This window comes from Falco cherrug, chromosome 1, assembly GCF_023634085.1.
Source record: "Falco cherrug isolate bFalChe1 chromosome 1, bFalChe1.pri, whole genome shotgun sequence".
Classification (NCBI taxonomy): Eukaryota; Metazoa; Chordata; class Aves; order Falconiformes; family Falconidae; genus Falco; species Falco cherrug.
Window position 1 is genome coordinate 23114710 of NC_073697.1, and position 19398 is coordinate 23134107.

A 19398-nucleotide genomic window follows, 5' to 3' on the forward strand; every position below is an offset into this window, starting at 1 on the left:
AGAGAAAAAAGGAGTAAATTTTAAAAATTCAGATATAATCAATATGTATGAAGTCACTAGCGAAGATCGAGTCAAATCCACTAGATGTATGGAGACATACAGATTCATTGATTTAAATGGAACCAAGAATGTATTTAAAATAATAGTAAAAGCATGGCTTTGTTTATTTAGTATTTCTAATAACAGAAAAATGGTTACTTTGCTATAGTTACGGTCAACAGTAGATGCAAAATGTTGCAATGTATTTTCTTTAAATGCAACAAGCAGTATAGAGGATGCAGGCTTTTTTATTACTGGGTATGTCATTGCATTGTTCTTCATTTACTTCTTCCCATCTAATAGAAGAAAGTCCAATACAGTCATCTGAAGGCGTATGTCCCATCTGGATGGCAACTAGTACCCTTGCTACAACATAGTTTCATTGGCCATAGCCATTCTGAGATTGTGCACTTTTGCCTCTGCACTTTGTGGTGATGAAAAGCAAGTGCAGAAATGGATGCAGACTTGCTACTGCCTAAGGTAAGAACTAGGATTTGATGCTACTGATAGTTATTGATACCTCTAAGTGGGAGCAGTGATGGCCCTCAGAGGCCATCTTTTTGATTTTTTCAGAGTGTATTTGGGTATCAATTGAAAAAGCCATACAATTTTATTGTTACTCAAAAGAAAACAATAGTCCTTGCCCAAAAAACATTAAAAAAAAATATGCAGTGTCAGACTGTGAAAATTCAAGGAGCACGTTTTTGAAGTTGCCTTCTGGTTTGATTTTTTTTTTTTTTTCAGTTTTCAGTCATTTGACCACATAAGCAAAAAAAAAAAAAAAACACAAATTTGGTTGTGTAAATTTAGATATGCAAAAGTGTACAGACTTAGAAGTAGCACTAAACATTTAATTTTCTACACAAACTTGTGGTGCCAGGATGACTGTGAAGAATGAAAATCAGCTATGCGGTACTGCTGATACATGGTGTATTGTATGTTAAAGCCCTCACGATAGTTTCTTTAGTTTCTTTAGTGATTGTTGAAAAGGTTTTACTTGTTTAAAAGTAGTCCTTATAAAGATCAATGCAATATATTGTCTCAGTTAAGATGCTACTCATTCTTGCTCTTCCATAAATTGAACATGAATACAAGTAAATCACTGGCAGCATTTACATGTTCCTGTATGCCTTGCAATCATTTAGGTGACATTATTAAATTTCACACTTAGCAATGTGTATTAGGGATCCATAATAGTATGAATTTCTCTGATGCCCTGCATGGTAACCTAGGATCCCTAGAATGCTTTAATTCCCCTTTTAATTTTAAGTTCCTCCAAATCAGTCTGGAACTATGTCAGCATACTAATTATTAACATAAAAATGAATAAAGTAAAAAAAAAAACCCCAAAAAAGAACTTCAAGTGGAAGGTGGTTTTGGCCACTAATGAGCTTGTCTTTTTGTGCTTCCATTTCTTACATAAAAAATCATCAGTGTTCAGAAAAATAATTTTTCACTGATTTTACAGAGTGTAGATTTGTTAAAAACAACTTTTGGGAACTTCCCTGGGAAAGCATAAAGAACATTATAGAGGCTAAAAGAATTAGTTTCATGCTTTTGGTACAAAATTGAGTGATCACCTGGTAAGAAATGTTACTTTCTGAATGAATATAGTGGGAATTAGCTGAAAAACTTTGGCCATGTTTTCACTTGAACAGTGCCTGTATTTCAGTGCCGAAATAGGAGTGGTATATATTTCTGCAATGATAACAGGGAACTGCAATCCGTGCAATGAAACTTCTGAACTCTGTTTTGCAGTTCATGGAAAAGATGCCCATCATCTTTGGGGAGCAGGCTGTTCTCACAGTGCTGGCACTCTTACTTGTTTCCAACAGCTGAACATCATCAAAATGTGAGGATGCTTTTCTAACGTTACTTATTCATGTAGGGGTCTGACCTTAAACATCTGTAAATGCCAGAACAGGGCTGAGAATGTAGTGGGGAGTTGGCCACATTTCTCCATGAAGATGCAATTCAGTTTATGTTAAACTCTACACCTTTTACTTGGAGCAAACTTACTTTTAACTTCTGGGTTAACACTGATTCTGTACTGGACTTAGGTAATACAACTCAAAAATCTCTACGATCCAGTCTAGTGGATGTTATAAATGGAAAATATTTGTGAATTGCAGCCCTTCCAGGTACGTACAGGTAGTGCCTTCAATTGAGACTGGTCACAGACTCCCCGCAACAGTGGGGAACTCGCTGATGGAAGTAATTGTTGTCTTTAGGTCTGTTCCTCTGCCTCTGTTCCCCCCTACCCACCACCACTAACTAGAAGAAGCATATTCAGACCATGCTTAGGGGTAGTAATAAAAGGTATACTATGTCAATGATCTGAATACTTCAGACAAGTCCAGTAGCAACACTGTGTTATTTTTAGGATGCAGGATGGTTCTCAGCATCAGAAAAACCAGTCCCACATATCCCTTGGTTTGTGCTGCAGGGAATAAAGGTTAAAGAAGTACACTTGTGTGGCTTATTCTGGAGCAAAGGAACTGTTTGGATAGTAAAATGAACTATTATAGATCTCCACAATCAGTGCATCTGAATCTGTAAAACTTTAATGTAGGGAAGGTTAAACTCAGTAAATTCCAAACGTGAGCCTGGGCAAGATCCTTTTAAGTGCACTCCTCTTCATTGTTTTTGTAGCACTGACCTAATGATAGATATGCCTGTTTCACTACAGATTTCATCTTCCAGGCTATATCTGTTAGTTGTATTTTAGTAGTACACATAAGCATTAACATGCTGTTAAAGCAACATTACCTCCTCTTCTTGTTCTTGATCTGATTCTGATTCCTTTCAGTTCCAAAATGCCATGCAAAAAGAGAAGGGGAAAACAGAGCAGGCAAAATGCAATTTTTTTAGAAGACTAGAGTAGGAAAAAATAACTTCTGACAACATTTAACAGAAAAGAAGAAAACACAGTACATTTCTTAGGTCAAAAAGCAGCACAACTAAACTGTCAGTTTAAAACACAAAAGGCTACAGAATCACGCAAATTACAAACAGTAAAATTGCTTCTGGGTGTTAAGACTTCCAGTGATCCTTATTTGTATCAAGACTTAAAATATATACATACATTTACACCCATAAATTAGTGCAAATAAATATTTTAAATAGTTAAGAACATTACCCATTTAAAGTTTAAATACATTGAGATGTATTGTTTTTAAATTATACAAAAATGCTGTAAATGCTGAGAAAAAATGAACACCAACAGGAAAGATTTTGGACAAACAGCCAGCTTAATACATTCCTAAAAGGCATGCAGCTCCTAATTTGACAAGGACAGTAAAAAATCTGAGTTACCACAGAAGAGCAATAAACTGACTCTTTCTAAGGAAACAAGTGCTGCTTAACATCTGATCTCACTTAAACAGAAATCAAGGGCACTCCCATGATTTACAAGCGTTCAACTGGTCTCAGTCTTTTATTTATAAACACTAACTCATACTAGAGTTTACCTCTCCTTTTTCTGTCCTTGATATTGGACTATTTTCTTCCCCAAGTACATTAATAACTATTGTAACAATATTCTGAAGAAAGACCATTTACACAATGTGACATACTCATAGATTCTTGAAAGATTTGATCAGATGATGGAAGAAAAGTCAGTGTCAAATGTCAACGTAATATTAAAATCTAATCTAAGAAAATACTTTTGGCACTGCTATAAACTTTTCAAATTCTAGAGCTACATGTTTATCACTATCACCACAGATAAACAAGGCAGTTGATAAACAAGGCAGTTAGCTAAAAATGCTATTGCAAAGCTCATGAACTTTCAAATTGGCCAATGAAAAAAATTACAAAAAATTTTCAGTTTTTCTATACTTCATACCTTAAGAACATCATAGGATCTACAGACATCCTTATACTTTGTGAAACAAAGCTTCATCTCCAGAGAGGTGTCACAAGGCATGGTTAGAAAGTGTGGGAAGCATTTGGTAAAACAAAAAATGAACCCAGAGGTTCTCATCAAGTCCCTGATCTGTCTCATCCATGAACAGAAACTGGGTAAAACTTCTGTATGAAAGAATTAGCATAGGTCTTGCACAACACCACATGAAACTATGGGACCTATTTAATGCAAACTGGATTTTTGTCTCCCTTCTGTCATCTGAGGACTCATCTTTGAACACTGGCATTAAGAGTACCAAACCCAAGAAACTGAAAGCCCTTGGGTGGTATGTATTATTCTTTAAAATACCTGACTACAAAGCGCTAATGATATTTTGCCCTCCTACTCATTTCTTGTTTATATGATAATGCTCATGACTGCAGATCAGTATAATTTCACAGTACCTTTGTGTAAATGGGTAAAGTGATGTTTAAATTACATATGGCTTGATGAATGAGGCCTCTTGTAGATTTTGGCTCCTTCATGAATGACAATCGTCCACAGGGCTCCTGAGTGGTATCTCGCACCTGGTAGAGCAAACATACAGACATATAATCTGTTCTTTTGGTGTTTTGCTAAATGATCTACTTGTGCCACTCAAAACTATTTAGCAGAAAGAGGCTAGATGTGGGAGAAAAAGTCCATGTAGGCAAAAATGATGTGGGTTTTTTCCCCCCCCTGCTTGTTTGTAAGTGTAGATAAGGATGCATTTGGGTATCAAAGCAAGAAAAGACACAAGCATGTATAGGCTTACACATTAGAAACTTATTTACAGCAGGCAGTCCTACCACTGTAATCACAGTCTTAAAAGAAAAGAGATATTCCATTAAGTTTGGGCTTCTAGGATAACTTACAATACCCATTTTTCACTGAAACTGTTCCCCAAGCTTTATGGTCATAACAGAGATGCACTTTGTGTTAGGTGACAAAAGGAACTAAGCCATTTTCCCCCATATGACAAGAATATGTATTTATGCTGGTGTTAGTGATTTTTTTCGTTGCTCAAAATTTTAGTATTAAATATGATTTTAACTAGTCTTCTGGCTGAGTGGCTGAAAACAGTGGAAGATTACACTTAAAATTTCTTCTCTTGCAAAACATTTTCTCAAATATATTATTAAACACTAGTCTTAGTATGACAGAGTTTGCTGGACTATATTTATAGGTGTGGCCATTATTATCTACAAAAAATACTACATCATGCCATACTTCAAGATTTTGCAGTGAATCTTAGAAATATATGTTCCACAGTTGTTAGCAGAAACAAGTGTAAGCACTTAGAACTTAAGATGCTGGTGATGTAGTTTTAGCTTTTGTACATTATGTCAGGAGGATTATGTATATCACAGATGAAAGCATGACCTCATTCTTAGCTTTCTGAACCGATAAAACGATACAGTTAGATACACGTGTACTAACTTTATCAGGTTGAAAACCGTAGATGCAAATACACACAAGTTTTTGAACATATTTTGGAAAAGCCATGGTGGAAGAAAAACCACAAAGCCAAAGGTAGGTGGTGGCATAGGTGAAGTTCTAAATTAAAACAAGCTTACAAAATATTGCTAGAAAGGAGGGAGAGTTTAAATATCACCAAGCAGCATACTGAAAACTTAACACAATGAAGGAGTGGTTTTGATTTTCTCCACTTTTTGGAGGCTTCCAGTCATAAGGCATTTCTCTAAAACTGTTTTGTAATGGCAATAGTGTACTCCGTTGCAGTTGGGATGTCCCGCTGAAAAGTTTGTGGGAAGAGGTTTGCAGTGCCCTCTAAATATCCTCTCCAGACGAGAAGGTGGTGGTGGCTTGGTGATCACAGCGAGGGCACTTTTTTATGTGACTCCCTGCTCCCCGCAGATCTCATGAACGACGCAGATGAGCCCCGTGGACCATGGTGTTTTTGTCTTGGCTCTATAGCTAGGGCTACAGCATTAGTTAATTTTTGATTAATGGAGATTTTTTGTTTTGGCTTTTGTTTTACAAAATTTCCTACTCACATAAAAGTTTTAAAATTGGATAGTACAGTAATAGACATTACATGGAAAACATTAGGTTACAGTTGGGAATTTATCAAAATTAATTACTTCCTTTTTCCTTTTTTCTCAAAATTACGGGAAAACCAAAAGATCCAAAAAGGAGCCATGCTTTTCTTACTGTACCCCCAAGGAAGTTTTGCATTGCTACTGAAGAGAGGATGACTAGTTGAAGAATAGGTCTATCTCTATTTACAGCCATATACATATTTACAAGTGTAGGGTACAACATATCATTATTTGATAGATTTCTGCCAATTCTACAATGTTTTATGACACTTTTTTGCAGTTTCTGCACTTTTTCCTGCACTGTATTGAACCATGATACAGAAGAACAAACAGGATCAAATGCGATCAGCTCTTTAGATTATTAGGTAGAGAACGGGATTCCTAGAAGTACCATTTTGGTGTCTGAAAGAATGCTGTGGACACAGTCATGGCTAGCAGAACATAGGCACAGATAATTATATTTACAGAAAAATCTTCCTAAATTTTAGGTAGCCACAACTGGTTGTTTTGACAACCGAGTCAACATGTAATCCATTACCATAAATTGATTTGGAACTGTTCTTCAGTCTACTAAGTCTACTGTAACTCAGAAGTAGACAAAAAACAAAAGTACAATCCATAGATCATATTATGACATTACCTTAACAAACAGAGGAAGTCTGTTTTCTTTGAAGGCAAAGAAACTGAATATATGATGTTGCCCACTCTTTGTTAGTGGCACCAAATTGCCAAAGCAGTCCACATAGATGGGTTTTCCTTCTAATACCTATTGGAAATGAAAAAGAAGCAAAGCAGCAATTAATGACAATGAGGTGGTTAGGATTTCTTCTTAAGCATAATTCTGCAGCAGTTTTGATCAATTCCTTGAATCGCTAGGACTTGTCAGCATTTACAAGATTTGTTATGTACAGTTATCTAAAATCTGTGGAAACATTTCAGGTTATTAAATTCCAAATGGAATCCATTGTTAACTCAATAACAATAGTGTGACACTATAAATGACCAAATGAGTATTCAGTGTCAGGAATCTGGGCAAATTCTCAATCTATATTTTAATTTTATATTGGGTTATTTTATATTAACATAGTTTGCTAACCTGGCCTCATCATAACAGTCTAAGAAATATTTTTTGCAGCAACCAAATCAAAAGTCTTTGTTTTGACTGGTAGGATAATAAGCCATGGGAATAGCATGAAGTTGCAGAGGACCTTTTTACCAATGCAAAAACTTTCTACATCAGATTACCTATGTGTTTAATCTACTTGCAACAGTCTGTTACAGCAGGCAAAGACAGTGTTTATCAGTAGATTCTATTTATTTCAGCTAGATTTGTAAAGGCCTAGAGCTTTTGAAAGTCAGGCCTCAGGTAAATGGCTCTCCGAAGTCCCTATAGAATGATATCAGCTGCATCTTCGGATTGCTATTTTATGGCCAAATCTCAGCTGGCCAGTTTTGGAGATGTTCAAAATGCCAGTACATTAACATCTCAGTCTTACTTTCCAGAAGTTCAGCCTTGTCATTCAGTTTTGTAAGCTCATATTTTATTTAGCTGCTCTGCACAAGAAATGCCTGTCAGAGCTTCAGGAACAGTGAGCACAAATCTTTTAAAGATGGGATTCTCACAGAAAAGAGACCATCCTGAGCAGAAGAGTATACCATTGCATGCAGTTAAAGTTAAAGCACTTTCAATTTGCCATCCCTTCTGAGAACGCTAACAGAAAAGCCAGAAAAAACACATTTAGCAGGCAGCTTTCTGGATTCCCCATAGGAAAGCTTTTGCCCATTCAGCAATAGATGTAATTTTTATTTTTTTTTTGTAAAGCAGAATATTAATCAAACCTGCTGGTTTAACTTCTTGGTATGCAAAGATGCTGACAAAAAGTGATAATGTTGACTGCCTTTTTGGTGAATGATACTCATTTATGGAGTTACTGGAAGTTGAGATTTACCTGTCCTTTCCGCTTTGACAATCTCCCCTTTTCTTGCAACACCCACTTAGTATCAGGCTCAGGAACATAACAATTCAGCAAAGAACACCACCCTCAAAACTCATCTTTACTCAGGCATTCCTCTAAGAGGAAGTCAGTAAGTGAAAAATTCAAGATGCCTCTTGGCAGTTTGCTACAGAGCTAATTAAAACTATGTAATCACTGTAGACCACCACAGAATTGACTATGAGGTACCTGGATTGAATTTAGGGCTAGCCTGCATCCATAGAACTTAGTTGTAAGCTAACAGGGAAAAGTCCATTTACAACATCTATCTGCTGCCTCTCAGCTCACTGTTGAGTGGCTTTAATCTTGTTGTTCACCTGAAACCCCAGCCAAGCTACACACAATTCCTACAGCCTGTTGCATTTTGTTTAATAAAAGCCATGGGTGATGTCTCCTGTTTGCATAACTAGCCATCTCATAATACTTAGTTGGCAGTAGCTACTCTAGTTTTGAATCTGAATTAAAGAAATGCTGACCCTGACACCAGGGAAAAGGAGAACAAAGAACCTGAAACTGCTGGGCTAAATGGTAACCCCCAACTTTACTTTATTACCCGATTTCCCAGCATAAAATCAGTGCAGTTCCTAAGTATAACTGTTTAACAGACCCACCATAAAAAAAAGCATCTTGGGAAACCAAATTCTTCCCATTCTGTTTTGTCCTATGGGTTTTCTAAGCCTTAGTCTCATAACAGAGAGCTCAGACTCCACTTCTGTATTTACTGTCTCCTTGAACCCACCTTAAGCTTCCTCCTACCTAATTTTTTTAATTGCTGAGGACTGCCCTGAGAACACACTGGGTGTCCCATCTGAATGCTGATAATGCCATGGAGAAAGTAAAACCACAGTATTACCGCAGTCAGACAGGGCATTCCTTTCTAACTTCTGATAACCAGCTGATTGGATTTCCTTGTGGGTGAAGCCCACAGTTCCCTTCCACCTCGGCAGGCTGGCCCAGGAAGACGCAAGTGCAGTCAGCTGTGTGTGGGTAACCTGCCCACCAGCCCCCGTGGACTAAGGGATTGGCAACTGCCCCTTGGGAATAGGATTTCATCACTCGTGTCTGGCAGCTACCTTTCCTTTACATCTGACAAAAGCTGAAGTTTACATCTTATAATGCATTATAATGCATCATGACAGTATTTGTCAGCACTGTTATTTTTCAGTACTTGTGGCAGATAGAAGGCAGAAAATATTAGCTTAAAAACATACATTAGAAAATGGAGAAAACTTTAAGATTGTTGTATGGTACCTCTACATCCCTGCTTCTGGCAACTTCAGCAAAGTTTTCTTGTTGTTCTAGAGTTTTATCCACCTTGTCATCTGTCATGCAAAAACATCGTAACCGTGCTTCAATGGGATCATGTGATTTGGCAAATACCACAAATTTGGCCATGTAGGGGACGCAGATAATCTCTCTGTACACTTGGGAAGCAAAAGTAACAGATTCTTGTGTCTGTCGACAGTCTATCAACCAAAATCTGTAAAAGAGAATGAAGAGTTGTATAATCAGCACAGAAAGATTTAGGCAAGAAATGTTTTCTCATCTTGGCAGCGTTAGCTGGTAACCACACCAATTGTATATGACAAGTCAGAATAAAGTAAAACAAAATTAGTCACCATTTGGGAAGAATAGCCCAAGAATGGTCATGGTACCCCCTATGCATTTAGGAGCATGAAGCAAAATTAACAGGGAAAGCATCTGGAGCAGGACATACTTTCCTAAATTCCAGATGCAAACCTTTCACAGAGTCTCCTGCTGCACAAATTCCAGGCCATTGTTTGCCTTTCTGGTAAGATCTCACTCAGCTGGAAGCGTATTTGCTTCCAGGTACGATGTGACTGACTTTTAAAGGCTTTAAGAAGTTCACTTGTCCTGTGGCAGACAGTCTCACTTATCTTCTCTGAATATAATATTAAAACAATTACTTGTGGCTTACCAAAATCAAGAGATTCTGGAAATTCATCACAATATCCAATAAATGATTTTTCTTCTATTGAAAATCTGGCTAATGCCTAAACTTTGTTTTCATCTGAATTTAATCCTTTCAGGGAGAATATGTGATCCAGTGTTTCGTGCCCTTTACCAAGAAATAAGTCTCTTCTAGAATAAGCTCAGTGGTCTCCGTTTTCCATCACTTTCAGCAGCTTCTGATGACGTTTGAAATGGTGATTGATCTTATCACCATTCTTCTAGAGCTGCCCAGAAGATCTCTGAATTTCTTCTTGTTTATCACATGTCATTATTTGATATCTACGCAGAACCTAAGTAGAGAAGGGTGTACTGGAAGCGTACAGTTCCGGTTTCCCACTAACCATGACTCTGCAATATGTGCCTTTCTTCTAGAGAGAGACAGGTTCTTTTTGACAGCTGACTTCCATCTCTGTTGTGGAAATATAAAGCTGCCTTGCCCAAAACTCTGTTTTTCTTCTACCACCTCGCTTAAAAGGTTAGCAGTACATTCCTTACATACAATATAAAAATCTGAGCGTCTTTAGGTCAGTGTAAATTATTTTGTCCACTGTGTAACTACCACTACATGCAAAATCAGAAGTTATTCTGATGTGAATTTAGTCAGGGGCTTTTAACTTTGATTTTGTGGTAAGTTTTTGTAATGCATATTGAAGACCAGTGATACATATATATTTCTTCATCTGAGCCATATTCTAAGACTCTGAGAGAAGATGTGTCCACATCTGATTCCTACTACCCTTGCCTTCACAGAGGTTGTGATCACCACTGACTCCCTTTTCGTCATGGTTTCTAACAGGCTGTTTTACTGACAGCATCTTTCTAATGTATACACTGAATCCTCTACCCCAGTGGTTCCCATGACACATGTGCCAGAAGTCAAACATAAACATGTTCAAAGCAACAGGCAAATACTGCTGGAATAAATTACTTCCTCTCATGATGTGAAGCCAGGAGCTGCCACTGCTATCCCATTCAAGTACCACCATGACAGAGAAAAATTTTTACAGGGTAATGTCGTAAGTTGTCTGATTTCACTAACACAATTATTACAAAGGAATGTTTGCCTCTTACTAAGAATTGCTAGTGTGTCTGCATCAGCAGAAACCACCTCAAAACCTACCAAACATGCACCATTACTGAAGACATACCATGGATGTTGCAACTCAGGTCTAGAACTTCAGCTTCCAGCACAGGTCCTCTTGTGTCAAAACTGACCCTCCTCTTGTCTAAAACCCACAGGTTCGCTACCTTTTCTTTGGGCCATTCGAGCCAGAACAGCATTGCCCGTTAATAAAAATTTACAGAATTTCCTTATACCTTTGTCAAGACAACTGAATTATTATTTTGCAAAGATACCAGCTTTCACTTAAAATAATTTTACTTCCACCCTCAAAATGTATCAGCAGAAACACACCAAGCATTTTACAAGGAGTAGCACGTATTGCCTTCTTTCTCAGATATCACTTCATTTAGTTTGTGGAGCTGATGACATTTCTTTTAAATAAAATTCACTGTGTGGGTGGAAAGCATGCTTGAGTTTGACACCCGTAGGATGGAGACAGAAGTCAGAAGAGGTCAAAGACACCTCAAAAGCTGGTACAATGTACAGGGGGGCTTACTATTTATTGTAGATTACATGGTATTATAACCTACAAAGCATACTTTTCAAGTGTGTTTTCTCTGGTCTTACTCATCTGCAGTTGAATAATAGCGAATTTCATGCTGTGCTTATCTTTAGAACATTTAACAAACACACTGGTTAAAAAACAGGCTGATGACATTTGAAAGAGAGAAAGCATGTTTGGTACATAAAGGCTTGGCATACTGATACTTTCCTTTTCATGTGTGGGAGAATTATGCTATGCTGGACTCAAACTGGAGAAGCTATATCCTCTGAGAAATCACCATATGCTCAAAAGATTTGCTGTCATACACCAGGGGCTAAAAAGCCCAAACAGATAATAATTTTTTTAAAAAGCTGCAGCTCAGTAAATGGAAAACAGCTATGCCTCAAAGTCTGCAGTTCAATTCACATGCATTTTAGACAAATATACCTCTTTCCCAAGCTCATTTTGGACAGAATTAGTCTTATGAATGGGAAAATAGTGCTCCATCATTAATGGTTTAACTAGACATAAACAAATTACTGTGAATAGCAGACAGGAATCAGCTGATTCTCAGCAGGGCACAAGGGCAGATGTACTTTTAGACGGGGGCAGAAGTGAAGAAATTTAAGTTAGCTTGTCCTTCAGCAAAGAAAGCAATTAAGTCCCTGACTAAATACATGAAAAATCCCATTTTCTAACTTTGACAGCATTTAAAAACATGCTTGAGTTAAAGTAGTCTGTTGAAAATTCATTTAGATTAAAAATAAAAGGTAGAACCTATTAAAATCTCTATATGGGACCCTGCCTATATCACAGAACATTAGCAATAGTAATCAGTTTTAATGTCATCATCGTGATTAGGAAACATCCACTACCAACATGGAATGCAGTTCCGCAAACTGTTTATTTCATGTGTAGCCCTGGTGGGGACTTCACAGCTTTAGGGTCTTTGACCTCTCAAACTTTGCATCTAGTCTCCACCTCTGGTTCTTAAATTAACCTCTAATTTATCCTTTTATACAGAACACCGGAGGTAGCAGATGAAAGCTAAACCACGCTTCAAGGTCTCCCTCTTGTGGTCACTGCTGTTAAAGAAACGTACATGAGCGTTGTTGCATCGGACTTCACAGGAAGAAAGCCATTTCTGAACTGATAAAGTATAGAGAAATAATACTTTGTTTTGCCTAATTTAAAAGTTATATTGTAGATTGGACTGAAAAACCTGAACTCATTTAACATTAAATAAATTATTTCATTAAATAGCAAACCTAATCTATAATAATCACTGCTCTGGACACTGAATGTTTGCACTGAGGGAAATTCATTGATTTTCATGGGCAAGCTATCCAAGGATTTTTGTAACTGTTTGCTAGACTACACATGCTGAAGTTAATACTTTCCAAGTCATAGACTGCATCTCCTATTACAGAGAAGGAGATTTTTGAGCATTCATGTGATATAAATCATGCACAACATACAAACTAAAATGCATACTTTTTTTTTCTTTTTTTTTTTAGGATTAAATTCTGTTTTCAGAAAGACAGCAGTTGAATCTCATCACAAGAACAGATGGTTGGAATAGATTCTTCTAGATCACAGTTTGGTACACCTACAGGCCTTTCTACTTGATTTTTTATTTGTTGGATATTCTGGAAGTAACAGCTTTTATAAGATTTATAATGAGATACCCAAATAAGGGACTTTTGTGTCCATGGAAATTTGCATATTTCTGCATCTGGGAGAGAAGGGGTATTCAAAGTGAAACCAGGTTTTTTCTAACTACCTGAAAATTGAACTGTCCCTCAGATTACTATTTCAGAAAAGTATGTATGTCATTCATTCATTTCTGGTTTCACAGCAGGTGCTGACTGAAAAGGACTAATGGCCGAGATAAAAATGGCAAGAACATCAATTTCTCTCCGCCACTGGTCAGGGCTGTAGTGCTTACAGCTCTTGTACATCATCTGTCTGGGCTGGGAGGCTCAGAGCTTCCAAAAATACCTCACCGGTTGGTTCACAGCATAGACAAAATACCCATGTTCCTTCTACTAACTAAACTAAATCAGTTTAAGTAAATAATTTGTTGAAAAAAGACATGCATTTGAAGGTAACAGTGTAAAACTCGTGTTTTGTTGTGTAGGTACCTGGCAGACACGTTTGTTGTGAAGGAAACACATTCATTAACAAATGTCAGTGGTGTTGTTCCAGTGATGTCTTCCCATTGGGCAGGGGTGGTTCCTCCTGAAATAAGAGATTTTTTAAAAAATTAAAACCAAGCAAGCCTGTAACTTTCATGCTTCTATGGAATATTTTACATTCTTCTGAACCGGTATAATCCCAGACATGGCTTCTCCTTAGGTCTATGTTTTTCCACTAATGCTAGTAGGATTGTATGGGTCTACCCTGAGAAAATAAAGTGCTGAAATGGTTTTCAAATTTTAAGTCCTGTAGCACAGCGCCAGCAATGTTAAAAGAAGCTAGAATTCTGGGGGGAGGGATGTAATTTATTAGAAATTACTTTTGTTCACTCTAGACTAATCACATACGCAGAACAAAACTGGCCCAGATAGAGCACAGTTAAACCTATATTGTTACACTTGGGAAACAATAATAATGTTACTAATAGTGACCACCACCACAATTTATGATTTCTATAATCTACTTTTTTTCAAATAATTCAAAGATTTGGGTCCAGTATGTACATAGATAAGAAATTTCTTTTGCACACCGCAATGAAAACCTATGAATCAATGTCTCTCTGACACGGTCCCTGGAAGATCTTGCAGTTAAAACGTGCACCTCCATATCATGCCGTACAAGAGGCAGCCTTCTGGATTGCTGTCAGTCTGTCAAGTGTCCCACCCCTCTGTCACAGACATTGCCAGCTTCCTATCTGGCCCATGCAGCTGAAAACGGGGGCACAATCTGTCACCCTGCAGCTGTGCCTTTGAGTTCTTCAATACCTGTCCCTGCCTCACCTTCTGGTGAAGGATGTCCCGTTGGTTTCCAGTTACCTTAAAATCACACTGAGGTTACAGAAAACAGAAATAGAAGTGTTCATTTCTAACAGCAGTTACAAGTATTTATAAAACAGAGATGAAGAACTAAAGGAAAAACTACGCGTAACCAGGGCTAAGTCAGAATGTGTGTCTGTCCCTCCTGTCATATACAGCTGCCTTGTTAAGATGCCCATTTGACCATGCAGCACGGTCTTCATGCAAACCTTAACCCCAAGCTGTATCTGTAAAAGAATACTAGTTTTCAGGAAATGCCTCCTTTCTCCTTTTGGTGAAACATTCTTGGAACCAATTTCCCTTTTAAAGTTTTCTAGAGGATCCTCACAGATTTACTGTCCCTTCAACAAGCTTACTCAAATTCCTTTTTATAGATGAGACCATTCTTCTTTATTTAAATAAGTGTTTCACTCTCTTGGAAATGCAAACACTTCTTTGTTGATCAGACGTTTCTGGTATTTCAGCAGCTACCCAACACCTTTGTATCAAGAAATTGTAAAAGCACCTGCTTTTACAACAGGAACAACTCATCGACACATCACAGTGAGTAATGCATCTTACACTGGGTTGGTATTTGAAATCAGTTTGAAAATTAAAAAAGATGCTAAATTCTGAACAGAATAAATGCATGCAGCTCATTTCTGCCTCTTAGCTGAGACTGAATGAGATGCTAATCACTTTGGAGTTATAACAAGTATAAAGTGTGTAACTCCAATGTTTTCCTCTAAAGCATACTGCAACATTATGTTTGTACTACACTTACTCTGCTAGGCAGAGGGTAAGTTGGTTCTTAAGAAACTAACTGTAAGGAAAACGCCAAAAAAAACCCAAACCCAAAGTCTATGATTATATTACACATCTCTTGTTAGTCCAAACAACAAATGTTTTTTCTGCTAGAAAGTAATTGTTTGGAAAGTAGTTTATTTTCGCAGCATCTCATCCCAGTCAGGTTTTCACCAAGATTTTCACATATATAATCAGTTTGATATATTCAGTCCACAATGACCAACAGTTTCAAGGTGCACATTAAAAGCTCTAGTATTTGCATCCTACCTGTTATGCTGCATAGTAACCTTAAAGTGGGTGTGTCACCTCCATAACCATTCATGATCCCATCACTGGAGGCTTTGGGGACGGGAATTGTCATCGTGATGGGTTTATGGAACTTCCTTCTCCTGGGCTCCAGTGTGACTATAGGACTGAAGGTAGCCTTGTTGCCTAAAATCTTCTTTGTAAGTTCAGTATGCATAGGTTGAGCCTTTCCAAAGCAAAAGACAATAACTGAATAGTTACTTTAAAACAGTTTAATGAGTATGTAAAGAACTGGGTCTGTATATTGCCACGAAACCCTTAGGTTTGACACTAAATGGCACAATTTCCCATGAAATTCTGCAGACTAAAGAACTGACTAAAGAAGTGAGAAGGGGAGACCTCCCTTTTTCAACTTTCCCATGCCTTCCTCCTCTTCCTATCCCATTTCTTGGTGCTTGTCAGACCCTCCATAGCATTAATTCACTTACCCAGTAGTAAATGATTCCCCTTGTCACCTTTTATTTTTTTTTTTTTTTCCTGAGAGCAAGCTCTGAACTATTTCAGTAAGCTGTTCAGCTATTCACAGGGGATTTCAACAAGCGCAGCCTCCTGGCCAAGGTAAGCTGTGGATGCACGCAGCAGGAGGAGGGGATGGTGGTAGGGGAAAGACTCCCCCTCTTTCAGTAGTGAACTGTTCAGCTGGTTTACTTCACGCTGAGAATCTGTATATTTGACTTAGTTATTACAGCACTTTGTACTTCGCTGATGCCTTTTGTAACAAGTATTTAAGAAATTGTTCTATGACCTACACTAATACCATCAGCACCAACATTAGGTGCTTTTCCCAAGATCATATAGACAGTTAACAGACAGGAATCTGAACTGGAATATCCAAAGCTTTACCACTTGCTTTGACTTTTGCATGGATTTTTTTGTTTCTTTTTTAATTATTTTTACTAGAAGCATTGTAGACAACAATATACAACATGATAAGTGGAATATGCTGGTTCTCCATTCAAAAAAGGTGATTTTACACTTAAAAAAAAAAAAACCAAGCCCTTGTAATTGTTTCACTGTACCTGGAGACCCACACGAATTCGTTTGGTTAGAGCCCCTTCTGGGAAGACTGCCTGCACTTGCGGCACAACAGTGCTACTCAGCACACCTCCCTCAGGTCCGATAAGGTTGCTGTCCTGTTTGATCCGAGATACCACTGCAAAGTACTGAGGGAAATCTCGGGTGATGATGCGGCAGATACGTTTCTTCTCAAGCTCCTCTGGAGTGTCAAGTACTGAAGCCAAAAGAGAAGGTGGTCAGAAGACAAGAATTTCATAGAAAGAATACAGCAAACTTCAAAATGCATTGAACTTTTCATAGTTTAATTGCAACTTACAAAAAGCATTTTGTCTAGAAATCAAAGGGGAAAAGGAAACATACCCGAGTATTTCAAGTTCAGTTAAACCAGAGAAAGCAAGAAAGGAACAGATGACAGACTGAAACAACTAACTGAAGGGAGCTTAACACAGCAAACTCAGAACATATTGATATCACCCCCAAAATCAGTAGGCAAACGAGCAAAGTGATCGGTTCAAGCCCCTTTCCATTCCACATGTTTACACTATGGCCTGGAGTAGCATCAAGGAAACTAAATTCCAAATCAAAAGTATCAAAGTACGAGTTCAGCTTTAAGTATGTGAGTTGGCTTCTTTACTTTTGGGGGGGCGGAGGGTTGTGAAGAAAGCCCTCAAAATTAATAACAAATTCTGCAGAACCTAGACAAGCCCAAGGCCATTCTGTTCTCTCAGAAAGCAAGAGTACCCATGACTGACGTTTCCTCCCACACACGTAGCTGCTTGGAAAGGATTAGTGTGGTAATTGCCTTGTTTTGGAAAGATGTTTGCTATGGAAGCTTTTCGTTTCACACTATGAAAAGGAGCAGTAGAAAACACAAGTCTAGCATCTATTCTCAACTTGGTGATGGAAGATTTTGTTTTGTCTCACTACTTGGGCAGACCATGCAAGGAAAGTAAACACAAACGTGCTTACATGGACCAAACATGAGGTGCTAAATAAAATAAATGGTAAAAAGCCATTAACCCCAGCTACAGGAGTAATGCAGGAGAAGAATTTTTTTTACAAAAAAGTCACACTGGATACCTTCATCCATCCCATTCAAGATTTCATTCAGTTCATCCTCAGTGTATTCACAGAAATGCTCCTTCCAGCTGTCCCCATTCTCACTGCGCAGGATCACCAGCTCTCTCTCTTTCCCACGCAGAGCAGCAAAATGGGGAATCTCGACAATCACAGGCCTGGCACAGCAACACAGCGCATTAAATGCACATGGGAGAGAGGAAGAAACAGGATTAACAGCAACTCTATTCAGTCTGCTACAAAGTGACCTGGAATTCTACCTAGTTCACTGGAATACTTTGGCATAATCCTAAACTAGTAGGTCGCTAACACATACAAGGTTTTTACAGGGACCCAGTAAATGCTGAAGGATAGATTAAAGAGTGCATTCACCTCTTTCCACAGTGTGACTGTTATTTGGTAAGGTAATAGTGCTTGGCTAGAAATTTGGTAACTGTTTTGCAAATTCATAAAAACCCTCATAGTCATTTTAGTTGTCACTACTGTCTGGGTTAACCTGTGCAACTTCATTTCAAAGAGAATCTACTGTAATGTATATGACTAGTAGGACAAATTCTGATCTCACTTATACTAGTGCAAACCAGAATAATTTCACTGCAATCAGTGGGCAGTTGTGTCCTGTACCAATTTTACTTCACTGTACTTTTATATATTCCAATGAATTTATTCCTGATTTACACTTTGGGAGAGATAAAGGTGGTGTCAGGAGGTCATCTGGGTTTCTGTTTCAGTATAGGAGATAAGAATTTGCCTTGTTGCCTTACAAACAGATGTCGATATACGTATCACTGTATGCATCCATATATTTATATACACACACATGTATGCAATACATATGTGTACATATAATATATCTATATTCATATATACATATACATATTCTTAGAAATAAGAGAGAAAATACAAATATATTTGTATATACAATTCTCTAATTAGAGGACTCACACAGGTTACCATGTACATAGTAAATGCCACATGTTCTATTACACTGGTGGTATCCAACATACAACTTATTGATTAATCAGTTCTTGATACAAAAAAAGTTTTAAATTTTACAGTAGATTCCTTTTTTTGTCCCAGTCCAGGTTGCTTTGCTACAGACATCAAGCACAAAACTAGGAAGATTTCATGCCAAAACAAAAATGAAGGCCACAGTACTTTAAGAAAAAGATACAGACATACCACCAAAACAAAACCACATACCACAAGGGTTGGAAAATGGTCCACTAAGGGTTAGGTATACAAAATTTCAAATGATAGAAAGGGACAATATCATGGGCATAATGACATAAAAAAATCATATTGCAGAAGGAGGAGAAGAATGGGGAGGTCAGCATCCATCAATTTGTTTCAAGTCTCTCCTACCCAAGGAATTTGGTCCCAGGAGGCCCCAGCTGAAGGATTCGGCTGACCAAGCTTTCTCCCTCATTAAGTGGGGGAGGAGCCGTAGGCAGATGAAGTTTACTGAGTACATCCAAAGCAGCAGTGAAAGAAAGAACATAAATAAACTTTATGTATTTTTTGTGCCAGAACGCCAGTGCCACTGTCTGGTCCACAGAGTGGAAGTTAGGCTGTACACTGAATAAGGTTCCGTCCTAGCAATGACTAATTTGGTGATCAAAATCAGCAAAATTA

At 37.8% G+C, this 19398-nt stretch overlaps 1 protein-coding gene and 1 long non-coding RNA gene across 41 annotated transcripts in view; one reads left to right on the top strand and one right to left on the bottom strand.

Moving 5' to 3' along the window:
- The window catches only part of ANK2 (ankyrin 2), a 382411-nt gene that overhangs the window by 30353 nt on the left and 332660 nt on the right, over positions 1-19398 (bottom strand). For 26 of the 40 annotated variants that reach the window (XM_055711495.1, XM_055711514.1, XM_055711508.1 and 23 more), the window contains 9 exons: positions 19129-19227; positions 17767-17921; positions 16689-16900; positions 15631-15835; positions 13708-13804; positions 9234-9462; positions 6629-6754; positions 4351-4473; positions 2809-2841 (listed from right to left, as the gene is read on the bottom strand). In XM_055711495.1, the coding sequence (XP_055567470.1) occupies positions 2809-2841; positions 4351-4473; positions 6629-6754; positions 9234-9462; positions 13708-13804; positions 15631-15835; positions 16689-16900; positions 17767-17921; positions 19129-19227 (1279 nt within the window). The remainder of the gene's footprint in view (positions 1-2808; positions 2842-4350; positions 4474-6628; positions 6755-9233; positions 9463-13707; positions 13805-15630; positions 15836-16688; positions 16901-17766; positions 17922-19128; positions 19228-19398) is intronic. The other 14 variants (XM_055711741.1, XM_055711715.1, XM_055711685.1 and 11 more) reach the window with 1 other exon arrangement.
- Positions 2-13777, top strand: LOC114014808 (uncharacterized). The gene is made up of 3 exons (XR_003558442.2): positions 2-519; positions 1798-1891; positions 12587-13777. It is a non-coding gene; the product is annotated as an uncharacterized LOC114014808 (long non-coding RNA).